Genomic DNA, 13957 nt, shown 5'->3' with positions numbered 1-13957 from the left:
TCCCAGTAATGGAAGAAGCTAGCTTTCCGCCTGCCCTGGCCAACCTAGACCTCAGCTTAAGACTATAAAATTTCAATTATAGAAGATAAATAAATCCCAACAAAAATGGTGGCAGCCATGGAACTGGAGAGAGCAGGAGTCCTGAGTTGCCTCCGCAATGGAGGAAGCCAAGTTTCCACAGTGCCTGCCTTGGCCTCTGCTACAAAGTTTCAATTATAGAAGATAAATCCCAACAAAAATGGCTCCAACCACTGAGCAAGCAGGAGTCTTGGCTCTGCTCAAGGCTACAAAGTTTCAATTATAGAAGATAGATAAATCCCAGATAGCAAGCGAGGCCTCACTTGGGTTCCTGGGGGACTCTGCAAATCACCACAGGCCTTTTGCCCAGGCCACCCCGTGCCCAAAGGGAACCCCCACTCTGATCCTGAACACCCTTCAGGGCAAACCAGTTTACCCTTATCCATGTACCAGGCCTCTATCCTATCTAATAAAAGAGTAATATGCAGATTAACCATCACTCCAACACACAAGATGGCTGCCCCCATGTGGACACAAGATGGCCAGCAGGGGAGGGCAGTTGGAAGGGACCAGGCCTGCAGGGGAGGGCAGTTAGGGGCAAATAGGCTGGCAGGGGAGAAGTTAGGCATCAATCAGGCTGGCAGGAGAGTGATTTGGGGGTGATCAGGCTGGCAGGCGGAAATGGTTAGGAGCAATCAGGAAGGCAGGCAGGCAAGTAGTTGGGAGCCAGCAGTCCTGGATTATGAGAGGGATGTCCGACTGCCCGTTTAGGCAGCTGTGAATCCAAGGCTTGCCTGCACCTCGGGACAGCCCTGAAGGATTGGGGGGTTGAGGGGACTCGGGGTCTCTGGAGGCAGGCATGCCCTGGCCTTGCAGCACGCCTGCTGCTCTAGCAGGGCTGAGAGGACTGGGTGTTGCCATCTTGTGGCTGTAGGCACCACCATCTTTGAGGGCATGGCAGTAAATTAGCATATTCCCTTCTTACTAACTTTGGGCACTGCTGTCTTTTAAACAGTGTGAGGATCAATTAGCATATTCCTTCTTTATTAAATAGGACTGCAATGTTTATGTTTTATAATGGGAAAAGTTTAGAAATAGATCACTCTCTCCCACCTAATTGTTGTGACATGTCACTATACCATAGTAAAAGGAAAGAATTAAGTATTCAAATAGAAACCAAAAATAACAATCATAAGCCCTAAATCAGAAAAACCAAACTGCTCAAATTATGTAATTTGACAATTTTTGTTTCCTCTCTAGTATAGCAATTTGTAGTCTTTTGTCCTTGTTTTCCTCCATAAACAGAAGTGTAATAGTTTTATCTCTCCTTTTCCTGCCTTTTGTACTTAGCTCTTATAATCAATAAGTATTTTATAAAAGAATTTCTAATAGGCAGATGTACCATAAAATAATTTCTTAAAGTTCCAATTCAAATTAGTTGTTAATTAATAAAGTATATACAAAATAAATAAGTTAGTAGTAAAACCAGGGAGGAAAATTGTTTTACTTTTTAAAATTACTTATTAGTTAAATAAGTGTTTTTTTTAATTATTGAAAATTCAGTAACTTATATTGGCATACTCTTTTCAAAATGAATTCACAGATGTTATTTCATCTCATTCTCCAAGCAATTTTCCTAGCAATAAACAGCTGCAAAGTAAGTGGCTTATAACTTAGTAAGGGACATGAAATCTACATCTCCTGACTAAATCAATTTTTGTTTTATTACACTATACTACCTTTCCAGAATATATTACCAATAAATTCTGCTTCAGAGAATTTATATTAACCTTAGTGTGGGAAGACTAAACACAGAGTTCTAATCAGAATCCAGGAAAACAATGAGCTTCATATGTGGGCCTCCTTTTCTGAAAATAAAGATGGTATACATCTAGCAGCCCACTGTGGAAATTAGAATTACCAGTAAGACTGATAATTACTATGCTTTTTAATAAGTTACGTATAAAATGAAAATTTGCTTATTGGCATAGACTAGGCTAACTTAAATAAATTTATTTTTTACAAACTTGAATTTGCTAGTTATTTTTTACCAGTTCACATAGCATTTTCACAAACTCAATATAAAATCAGTATTCTACCATAAGAAATGGCAATGAGCAACACTAAGTTTAAGTAAGTACTATATACCCTTTTAACATTTCATGGTGATCTGCTGTGATTACCTTATACTTGAGCTTGAATTAAGCTATATTGCTAATTTACAATGAAAATAATTTATATGAAAATGTTTTATACTTTAAAAATTATAGTTCACATTGTATGGTTGCCTGTATATCTACTGATGATATCTCTATATCTGTTTACCAAATTACAGTCTGCTACAAATTCTGAGACTCCAAAGTCAACCATCTCCAGAGAGGCCAGCACCCAGTCCTCATCATCTACAACCAGCCAAGGCTATGTTTTACCTGAAGGCAAAATCATGCCAAACACCGTTTTTGTTGGTGGAATTGATGTTAGGGTATTGTATTCATATTTAATTGATTTAAGAATATGTCTTAGGAATGATGGGATTTTTGTGCTTATTGCAAACATAAGGATTTTGTATTTCATGCAGTATTGGAACTAGTTTTGTGTTTAACCTATGAGGACTGAAAATATCTTTGACAAAGAGCTACAGGTAGTTTGAGGATACTTAGGTAAAATAGTTCCACATCATCAAATCTTCTTTTATAGTATAATTGAAATTTTCGAATGCTGAATATTTACTCTTAAAGTCAAATTCTTTTCCATAGATGGATGAAGCCGAAATTAGAAGTTTCTTTACTAGATATGGTTCAGTAAAAGAAGTGAAGATAATCACTGATAGAACTGGTGTATCCAAAGGGTAAGTAAAACATATACTGAATATGAAATAAAAAATAAATATGAACTAGTTTGTAGATTACTAGAGGCAGAACTCAAAACATATTTTATACGTATTTGTATAAATGAAATTTGTTGCTTTGTTAATTTCTTCCAGAGATAAAAGTTTGCTGCCAGCTCTCTTTCATTTAATTATTTTCCTACTATTTGCATTTAAATATTTCTCATCTTTATTTATTTAACTTAAGTGGATTATTTTTATCGAAGAATTGTTTTCTTTGCACATTTCACTGTATTTTAAATTTTAACCTTTTTGCCATAAACAGTAAATTATATTTAGGTTTCTAGATGGGAATTTCTGTTAATGAATAATGTTCTCACACTACTTTAATTGTAAGGGGAAAAAAGCAATAATATTTATAGAATATCATGTACATCTTAAAAATGTGTATTCTTCATACTTTATTATCACTTTTGTTAATTATTTCATAGAATACTAGAAGTTTCAAAACTTTCAGTTATGGTGATGATTTCATACTTCATTTATCTGCCTTTCTAGCTATGGATTTGTTTCATTTTATAATGATGTGGATGTGCAGAAGATAGTAGAAGTAAGTAGTCTTCTTATGGGAAAATCTCTTAATTAGATTTTGGATGCAATGTTTAGTATTAGTTGAGCCCCAAATACATATTCAGTCTTATATAAAATATAAAGATAGAGCCCAGCCAGCATGGCTCAGTGGTTGAGCATAGACCTAGGAACCAGGAGGTCACAGTGATTCCTGGTCAGGGCATATGCTTAGGTTGTGGGCTCGATCCTCAGTGTGGGGTGGCCAGGAGGCAGTTGATCAATGGTTCTCTTTCATCATTGATGTTTCTATCTCTCTCTCCCTCCACCTTCCTCTCTGAAATAAATAAAAATATAAAATATAGAAATAGATATACTTCCTTTTTGAAATTCAAACTTGAGTAATCTTACATAACTTGTTTGGGCATCTAGCTTCATGAACTAGAGACAGAATGTAAAGGTTTTGATCAAATTCCATGACACCTCTTGACACTTGAATAGTGATGGTAAGGTGCTGATAAAATTTTTTTTATTTACTATGTTCTTACCACTGATCTCAGATAGTAGAAACTTTTAGAACATTTAGGATATTTATGAAGGTCTTGGAAGTAAAGACTTCAAAATTGATTCTACTTTTGTTACTATTTTCAGTCACAGATAAATTTTCATGGTAAAAAGCTGAAACTGGGCCCTGCAATCAGGAAGCAAAATTTATGTGAGTAAAGAGAGGAATTTTTCTTGTTGACACATATCTAGCTTTTCAGAGAACTAAAAATAGGCTTTGTTTTCTTTTTATTCTTTACAAAGGTGCTTATCATGTGCAGCCACGTCCTTTGGTTTTTAATCCTCCTCCTCCACCACAGTTTCAGAGTGTTTGGAGTAATCCAAATGCTGAAACTTACGTGCAACCTTCAACCATGATGAATCCTATAACTCAGTATGTTCAGGTAAGAATTACCTACGTTACTGCGTTTGTTTTTTTGGTTTGGGTTGGTTTTTGTTTTTTCATTTTATTAATATTGGAGTCCTTATGGATGGGAATACCTTAAAAGTAAGCCAGTCTCACTTCATTTCCCCTGTGGAATTATATAAGCAATTTCCATAATAAGTGGTAACACTATTTCTGTTTGAATACTTATGGCTATGGGAAATCTATTTTTGTAAGTCTGTCATTCTTAGTTATTCCTTATTCTAAGCTAAAATCTGCTTCTATATATTATAGTTTGTAAACCTTTATCTTGAAACTGACCTCTTTAGCCACAAAGAACATGCCTTTTCCTTTTTTGCCTTATACAACAACTCATAAAATATATGAAGGCAGATTTTCTCATGAGTCTGCCTTGCATATTTTTTTCTAAGGTTAGCCATTTGTCGAGTTACTCTTTATTTGCAATAATGTCTAGATGCCTTCCCATAAAGATTGCTGACTTCTGGATATAGTCTGGTTCTATAATGGATAGGTTTCTGATGACTTAGCTGTACTTGTAAACTATAAATCAGGCATACAATTTGGTCCGGTTGGTTACGTCAATATTTGAAGTGGTATGTGGAATATTTACTATCTCCTTTTGATGACAGTGTTTCTTTTATTTTCTTCAGTTTAAAAGACATATTATTTGCATAAAAGAAACAATAATAATGAAATGTACTGCAGTGTCTGCTTTGTTTACATTTTCTATCTACCTGAAGTATAGTGTATATTTTTTATTTTTCTTGTCCCAAACATGGCTAGAAGAAAAAAACCACTTGTTCTTAACATTTACTGTGTTATTACCTATTCTGAGTATATTCATATCTAGAAGTTTTTTTATCAGTAATATTTACTTAAAGATAGAGTATATTTTACTGCCTCTTTTCCCATTTTGGTTTATATATTGCCCTTAACTTTTAGAAGTAAAACACAAAAAGAGCCATAGGTCTGTAGGAAGACTATACATTGACTACACATTACCCCATGATACTGTCAAAGAAATACAAAACTACCAAAAATATTTTTTACAGAGAAATAGCAAATGTATTAATATAACTTTAACGTGGAAATCTACTCTTTAAGTCTTGTCACCAGTATAAAAAAGAACTTCTGTGTGGCAATAAATATACAAATGATATAAACGTAAACTGGCAAAATCAGTCACTTCCCTTACTTACCCCTTCCTCCTAGAGAATACTTTTTTTTTTATGAAGCCAATCCTCAAATAGGGTCCTGTACTGCATATAGGAAAATAATTAAGATTTCTTCATTTTCATATATTTGTTTGAGGAAAATATTCCTTCTTTACATTTCTTCTGAAACTTTTATTTTCAGGCATATCCTCCTTATCCAAGTTCACCAGTTCAGGTCATCACAGGATATCATCTGCCTGTTTATAATTATCAGGTAATTTAAGAGGAAACAAATGACTTACTTTAGGATATTATTGAGGCCTTTATTTATGTAAATAGTTTTTCATTTAAATTAATTAAGTATGCCTAAAATTTAAGAAAAACTTTGAATTAAATCTCCTGTATTATTAGAAATAAGGGAATGATATTTTGACAGGAATGTACTTAGCAGTAAGTTTTTTTTATTGTTTTAGAAAGTTTGATATTCCTCATATTTACTATTAAATAGCTGAAACACCCAGGCTAACTTAAAAATTTTACTAGGGGAAGAGGTTAAAATAAAATTATTACTCAATTCTTAGAACATTGACTTCCAGTTAAATTTGGTAGTGTTTATTTTAGCTGGCTACTACAAGATAACAGTAGTTCTCTGAATTTCTCTGCTCTTAGATATGACTATATCTATGATCCATGACCATATATCTATGGTAATAAATTCAAAGAATACTATCTTTGAGTTTTCCTGAATGCCAACCTCAGAAAATTGAAGAAAAGGTAGTTTATATATGAAAGTAATAATAAAATCCTCAAGTATTAGAAACATAAAGTACTACTTTTTTTCATTCTGTTTTTTATAACAAGTTCAAGAAGCCAGCGTGACAAATACCCCAACATTGTCTATCTCATATCCTTGAGAAAAGTGTAGGAATATTTAAATATTTCCTTTTTTTTTTTTTTTTTTTTTTTTTAGATGCCACCACAATGGCCTACTGGGGAACAAAGGAGTTATGTTATACCTCCGGTAAGGTGAATTAGCTAAATATATTCTTCCTGTTCTTAATTATTTTTTTGTTTAACTATTAGTATATTTTTTGAGCTTTGGCCATATCATGTATGCCTACAAACATGTTTAATTGCCCTTTTACATTAGGTGTATGGTTTATTAATTTCTTGTCAACTTAAATGTATACTCCCTGGGAGAATCTACTTTTTGTTTCTTGGCTTGTTTTTGCTTAAACAATGGGTGTTCTGCATACAACAGGTGTTTAATTAGTTACTGATAGGATATAGAACCCAAGAAATGTAGTATTAATACCTATGATAATGCTAATCTATGGATTTAGAATTAGTATTGAATCTGCTTCTAGTTTCCTACCTATAAAAATGTCTATTGAAGAGAAACAAAGTAATATTTTTCTGTAATATGCTGTAAGGGAATAAAAAAAGGGGCTACATCTAAAATACCTAAATCTTTATTACCTTCTGTCTTTCATCAGGACTGGATATTGGAAGGATATAATATAAGTTAAAATTTTCAGGTGCTGGGAAATTTCCATTCCCTATAATTTGAAGTTTGTTTTTTTTTTTTTAGAGTACTTCCAATTCTGATTGTGCTGAGCGTTAAAAGACATTTCAAAATAAAAGACTGCCTTATTACTGCATTTCACCTTCAATTTAAAATAAAGTGTCTGTAGTAATCAAACTTCTGCATGATGCACATTTAAACTTTTAATATCGATATCATCTCGCCATTTTGAAGAATAGATAGTTTAGAAATGTATCTAATATACATCTCTTTAATTAAACTTTTATCATTTTAAATGTAGGTTTATACAGCTGTTAACTATCACTATAATGAAGTTGATTCAGGAGCTGAAGTTTTGACAAATGAATGCGCAGTTCATGAAGCTACTCCTCCATCCTCTGGAAATGGCCCACAAAAGGCAAACATATAATTTTATTAAAATTTTTATATTTGTTTTTTCAAGTTTTAATAATGGCCCTTTGAGAAGTGAGCATCTTTGCCCCAATTTAAATATGGAAGCCATAAATTAAAGAGCTTGAGTGATAACATGTCAGTTTATATTAAAGTTGTTGAAATTATAGGCACCCCAAAACTTTTAGTATATAATATAATTTCTAATTTAATAGTTCTTTTCCTTTGTTCCATTTTCATTTTTATCCTTTAAAAAAACCATATTTTAATAAATATTGTATTAACATGACTTAACAGCATACAATGGCAGGTTTTCCTCAAGCCTCCTATTCTGTTAAAGAGGAATTAGTACGAATTATACCTACCTGTTTGTTTGTTCTTTGTTTTGGGGGTTGTTGTTTTTGTTTTGTTGTTTTTTACCAATTTAAACATTTATCTAGCTAAATAGTAACATGCAGTTATTTATGGTATTATTTCTATAACGTTATACATGGTAGCTTTCAGGAGTTGTGGAGTCAGTAGTAATTGAAATATTGAAGTAGACAGTTTTTTTTATCATTATAGCAGATTTCTATAATAGTGTTCTCACTTTTGAATTATCTTATGTTTAATTGAATGAGTGGGAATATGGGTAACAGTGGAGAATTTTCATTGTAGTTTGTGAACTTTGTCCAAGTGTTTTTCAGTGGAATAAAAGGTCAAGAACTACAGAACTATATAGGGTAAAGAAACTCCCTGATTTGATATATGATTTGAAATTTAAAAACAGAATTAAAGTAGCTCAAAGTACAATTATAATATCAGGTTTTATCCTGGATATTTTTTTCTAGAAATATTGGAGTTCACTATTTCTTATCTAACAGGAAAAGTTAAAGGACATTAAGCTAATATCTTAGGGTTTTACTATAATAAATGGAGCTTTTAAAATCAGAACTCTATCACTAAGTTTCTAAATATTTCTTGAATTCAGTAGAAAAGTTACATTCTAAGTGACATGGTTTAAGAATTTCCTAAGAATTCTTTAGAAATAAGTGCATTTATTCATTAAACTTTATATAAAAAGGGCTTGTTAATAGTAAGTAAAAGGAATAGTCTTTAGATTACAGAAAACGTCTGTGTTTCAGAAATCTGTGGATCGAAGCATACAGACAGTGGTATCTTGTCTGTTTAATCCAGAGAACAGACTGAGAAACTCTGTTGTTACTCAAGATGACTACTTCAAGGTATGAAAGGAATAGTACACAGGATAAAAAATCACATTTTTCAATCACAAAACAACTTTTTTTTCCCCCCTGTGGTATATACATATACATTTTGAGATTACATAGAACATTTAATTCAACTCTTGCATTTGACTATAACCTAGTAAACCACTGTGAGTGAGTTTTACCTGGTAATGCATTTTATGTTGCTCAAACCTTGATGTAGTATAGTTTGTTCTTAAGGGACAAACCTTTAGCAGAAGCTTACAATTGAAAGAGTTTATGAAAAAAAATAGTTGAAAGAGAATATTAACTTGATGAAATAGTAAAGTTTTTAGATACAGAAAACAACGTAAGAGTATGTGCATATTGGACTACAGAGAACAAAGAAATTGGTCACTCGGATGACATACTTGAACTATGTAGGAGTGAAGAGGTAAAGTGAAGCAATAAAAAGCTGAGTAGAAAGAAATGGAATTGATTTAGAGTTGGAGTGAAGAGAACGTAGGTGTTTGAATTTAAGGAATTCTGGTTTCTGATTCTGGTTCTATCTATCACCTTGGACAAATCATAAAATTTTGTTAAGGCTCCAATTTTTATAAGTCTAAAATGAGAAAACTCAAGACTAAAGGTCTCTTAAAATCTCTTTAGTTCTGAGTCTGTGAATATGGAAAGGAACTAAATGGTCACTCCAGTGAGGGAGTAATATTGTGTGTGCTTAGTAAAGGGGTGTTTTTTTTTTTTTTATAACATGTTTATTGACTATAATACAATTCACTCCTTTCAAGTGTAAAAAGTTCAGTAGTTTTTAGTATATTTGCAAGCCATGACTATAATCAATTTTAGAATATTTTAGTCACACCAAAAATAAACCCCCTACATATAAGTAATCACTCTCCATTTCCCCCCAACTCTTCTAGTCTTAGCAACCACTAACCTACTTTTATTAAGGATTTGCCTATTCCAGATATTTCATATATGTATCTATATTTATAAAAGCCTAAGTGACCATTACTATCAGTCTCCTGAACAACTGGTCAATATGGTGCACACTGACCACCAGGAGGCAGACACTCAACTCAGGAGCTCCACAGCCCACCGTCACAGACCCCTCCCCCCTGCAGGCCAGCCCTAATTGGCTCCGATCGCTGGCCAGGCAGAGAGACCCCACCTGTGCACGAAATTTGTGCACGGGGCCTCTAGTATAGAATAATACAACATTTGGCTTGTTGCCACTGGCTTCTTTACTTAGTATAATGTTTTTAAGGTTCATCAGTGTTATAGCATGGATCAGCATTTTATTTCTTTTTATTTATGGATATACCATTTTACCCATTTATTACTAGATAGACTTGCATTGTTTCTACTTTTTGGCAATAATGCCCTTGGCAAATATTTACAAGTTATTGTGTGGACATATGCTTTTATTTCTCTTGGATGTATACCTAGGAATGCAATTGCTGAGTCAAATGGTAATATGTTTAACCTTTCAAAGAACTTCCAGAATTGCCTCAAAATGGCTTCACCATTTTACATTCAAAAGGAAGTTTTTAACCATTGCTTTGTGTTTTAAAACAGGGAAAGAGAATAATTTTTTTCATCTATGAAATGACATAGAATGAAGCTTAAAGTCTTTTTTGAAGGGTATATACTAAGGACTTTCTATAATATAGAAGAAAAGAGCCATAGCAGGATTAAGTTCTTACCATCTTCTCCACAGGGAGTAAATATTCATTTAAAGTTGACATTGGTTCTTTTGTTATTTCATTCTACATAGTCTAACTTAAAGGGAAAGAACTGATATTGTACCACAGCTTTCCTTTTCCAAAGTTCTGAAGGTTAAATAAGTATTGTAGTACTTAAATGATTTTTTTTTTTCAAAGCAGAACATGGTCTTTAAACTTGAGTTTTCAGCTGGTATTAGACAAAAGCTCCCAGAGTTTTTGAACCTTCCAGAGTTTTTTGCTCCTCTGGGCTAGAAAAACTAAGTAGAAATCAGAAATTGATAGCCTACAGTTATCTGGCGTTTAGACCTATTTTGATTAGCTAAATATTATTGTTCTAATTGAATTTGAATGCATTGAGGCAGTTAATATACTAATTTAGACAAATTCCATTCTGTTGTCTAAATTTCAGCTTCTCCATAATTTTTCTTATCCTACTTGATCTTTGAAGATACTTCGTTTATAACCACTTTTCTGGGCTTTAACCTAAATAAGGTTTTACCCTGTTAACAAATTGAATGATTTCTAGTTACCCTTCTTTATATGACAACTGAATTCATTCCTAGGAAAAGGGCAGGGTTTAAAAAAAAAACCACCCTTATATGTAGAGAAGAAAATACTATTATGTTATTGTTGGTTTACTCATATTCCTTCTATCTACACACATAAAATGAAAGGAAGAAGTTACAAATATTTTTAATTTTTTACTTCATTTCCCAAAGAAGTTAATTAAGACAAATCCAAAACAAACTAAACTTTACTAGGTACATAGCTTCTTGAAGAGTGATGTATCTTCATCACAGGTGAAAGACATTCTTTTAAATATGTCAAAACCTTTACTTTTAATCTAAAAGTATAGGATTTCAGGTTGAAATGCAGTGCTGTTCTCAAGCTATGATTTGTATCAAATGCACTTTTGTTAGTAAAAACTTTTTTTAAATTACATATATTTTCACCAATACCTTTGGGTCATCACTGACAAATCATTAATTAAAAATCTGCGTTAAATGGTAGTGATTCTAAGTTCTCTGTTTCTGAGTTTACCAAGTTTTATTTTTTAATTAAATTGTTGAATAAAACTAGTTAATTGATACATTTGTCATCAGAATTCAGGAATACTTTCCAAAAAGGATCACTTTCTCCAATTTATAGTTTTTAAACCCAAAATAAATACTTTTAAGTATTTCACAACTCTTAGGTCATAGTGCTAATAAGACATTTTCAATGAAATAAAAAGGACTGTTTCTGTCTTTTCTAGGATAAAAGAGTGCATCATTTCAGAAGAAGTCGGGCAGTGCTTAAATCTGTTTAATCCTCTCTTCTAACTTTTAGTCTCATGGGAAGTTGCTGGTTTTGAATACTAAGAAGAGACTGAAAGTTTTTGACTATTATAGAAATTTAATTCTGAGTATTGATTAATCACATTAAGACTACAAGCTGTATTAGATTGCCTAGTTTTATTTTACATTGAAACTGTTTTTCATTAGATGTTTAGAAACTTAGTTCTGTGTTAAATACATAGTTAAGAGTAAAAAATAATTAAGACTGAAAGGAACAACTTTTAAGATTTATCTGTAAGGGCTTTTTAAAAAAAAAATTGAAATTGACATTTTAACAGTTTAAAAGTAAATGCTGATTTTCAAAAAATTGTTTTAGCCAACGTACTATTTTGAAAGGTCAGAATTTTGATAGTTTGAATACAAGTGTTCACTTCTCTAGCAAGTTCTTGTGAGTAGTACAATAGTTACAATTTTGTGCTTTACATTTATAATTTGTCTAGAAATTAACCGCAAAAAGCATAGTTTTTAAAACTGCATTTTTAATCAGTGGAACTCATTTATAGTTAGCTTTTTTGAAGTCTTCCTTATCTAAACCCAGTAAAACCAATTCTAAACAAACAGTCCAATCAGTGAATCTTATTGGTTGGAAATATTTTCTTTTATCTAGAATCCACACATAGATATTATATTTGATTGGGATGATAATTAGATAACTAAAATTTCACCTAATTTTTTTAAAGAATCCAAGACAAACTAAACTTTACTAGGTACATAGTTTCTTGGTGAGTTACCATTCGCCTTTTTTTTCTTTAAAAATTTTTCCCTTGAAATGCTAAACGTATCTTAAATTGTGCAAAATATTGGTAATAAAGAATGCTGATGCTTTTTTATGTCACTTAAAGGTTAATCAGAGTATCTAAAAGGAATTGTTTTTATAAAAACATTAAAAGATTAGTTATTTGTTAAAAAGCAAACAGATTTTTATTTTTGTTTGTGAGCTTATTACCTTTTTTTAAAGTAAAACATGTCCAAGAAAGTCAAAGTAGTCTTGGTGTTTCTGAATCACAAAAATTGTATAGTAAGCATATCCCAAGAATATACTCAGTTAACAATCCATTTATAGATTTATTGTCTTCTCATTAGATATTATATATTGTGACAAACAACTGGAGCACCAAAGCCCTATTGCTACACCCACAGTCGTGCTTTTCCAGTTTATAACATCATTTTTCCAGAATTTTTGTTCCTAGAACAGGTAATGTAAAGATGAGAAGTAGAAGTATGGGCAGTTTGAAGGCCAAGCCTTAGAAATGTAGCAATGGAATAATACCGTTTTAAGGGAAACACTTGTCTCAGTATCATCTGACCTGCCATGAACATGAGTTTAAAATGGCTCCCTGGCCTTTCTTTCATTGGCCCCTTCACTAAAACATATAAAGACTCTTTTTATCCCGAATCTAATCCATGGGCCATACCATCAGGGCCCATTGCTATCTTATAATACCGAGTAATTTTTACTCTGAATCTGAAGGGGGAGAGCCTTTTATCTTACTTATCCCACAAAAGGGCTTTCCTACTAATTATAATTTGAAAGTACCCTAAAATTTGTCCTTTTTAAAATTCTCTATACTATCTTTTATGATGTAGCCTATGACATTCTTACATTCATAATTCTGTGATTAAATCTCCAGGTTACTGTAAATTACACCGAAATTCTAAAGAGCCACTTACATGATTTGAAGTAAGGAAATAAACTTTTCATTTGTGTGCTGTTTTATTGGACTGAAGTACTTATTTTAAAAATAGTAAGGTAGAAAAAAGAGACAAAGTCCTGAACCTTTCAAAATGAACAATTAATTTTAAACTTAAAAGTATGTTCCTATTACATATTGCTTGTATTGTTTTTGCATAAATGAATAAATAGAAATAAAACTTTTTTCTCAGAAACATTCTGACTTACTTATTCATGTGGCATTAAGTAAGTGGTAGGGAGTTGGGTGGGTAGTATGAGACAAGGTTTAGATTCTTGAAATTATATATTGTTCAATTTGTTAATCTGGCAGAAGAATCCTTTCTAATAAAAGGGTAATATGCAAATTGATTGTCACTCCAACACAAGATGGCTGTCCCCAAGTGGACACAAGATGGCTTGCAGAGGAGGGCAGTTGGGGGGGACCAGGCCTGCAGGGGAGGGCAGTTAGAAGCAATTGGGCCAGCAGGGGAGCAGTTAGGCATTGATCAGGCTGGCAGGAGAGTGGTTAGGGAGTGATCAGGCTGGCAGGCAGGCAGGATAGTGGTTG

General features: G+C 32.6%; 1 protein-coding gene across 1 annotated transcript in view; it reads left to right on the top strand.

The window, feature by feature from the left end:
* DAZL (deleted in azoospermia like) overlaps positions 1-13485 on the top strand; it is a gene marked incomplete at its 5' end in the record, with an annotated part of 139903 nt that extends 126418 nt beyond the window's left edge. Inside the window, 10 exons of the mRNA XM_084901577.1 lie at positions 2354-2500; positions 2775-2866; positions 3404-3455; positions 4064-4127; positions 4220-4359; positions 5718-5789; positions 6486-6536; positions 7342-7458; positions 8576-8674; positions 11636-13485. Of these exons, the coding sequence (XP_084757703.1) occupies positions 2354-2500; positions 2775-2866; positions 3404-3455; positions 4064-4127; positions 4220-4359; positions 5718-5789; positions 6486-6536; positions 7342-7458; positions 8576-8674; positions 11636-11689 (888 nt within the window). The 3' untranslated portion in view covers positions 11690-13485. The remainder of the gene's footprint in view (positions 1-2353; positions 2501-2774; positions 2867-3403; positions 3456-4063; positions 4128-4219; positions 4360-5717; positions 5790-6485; positions 6537-7341; positions 7459-8575; positions 8675-11635) is intronic.
* Positions 13486-13957: the final 472 nt, after the last annotated feature.

Source organism: Pipistrellus hanaki (genome assembly GCF_964339955.1).
Source record: "Pipistrellus hanaki genome assembly, chromosome: 13".
NCBI classification, from domain to species: Eukaryota; Metazoa; Chordata; class Mammalia; order Chiroptera; family Vespertilionidae; genus Pipistrellus; species Pipistrellus hanaki.
Note: the sequence above shows the minus strand (reverse complement) of the source record. Positions and strands in the feature narration are given on the sequence as shown.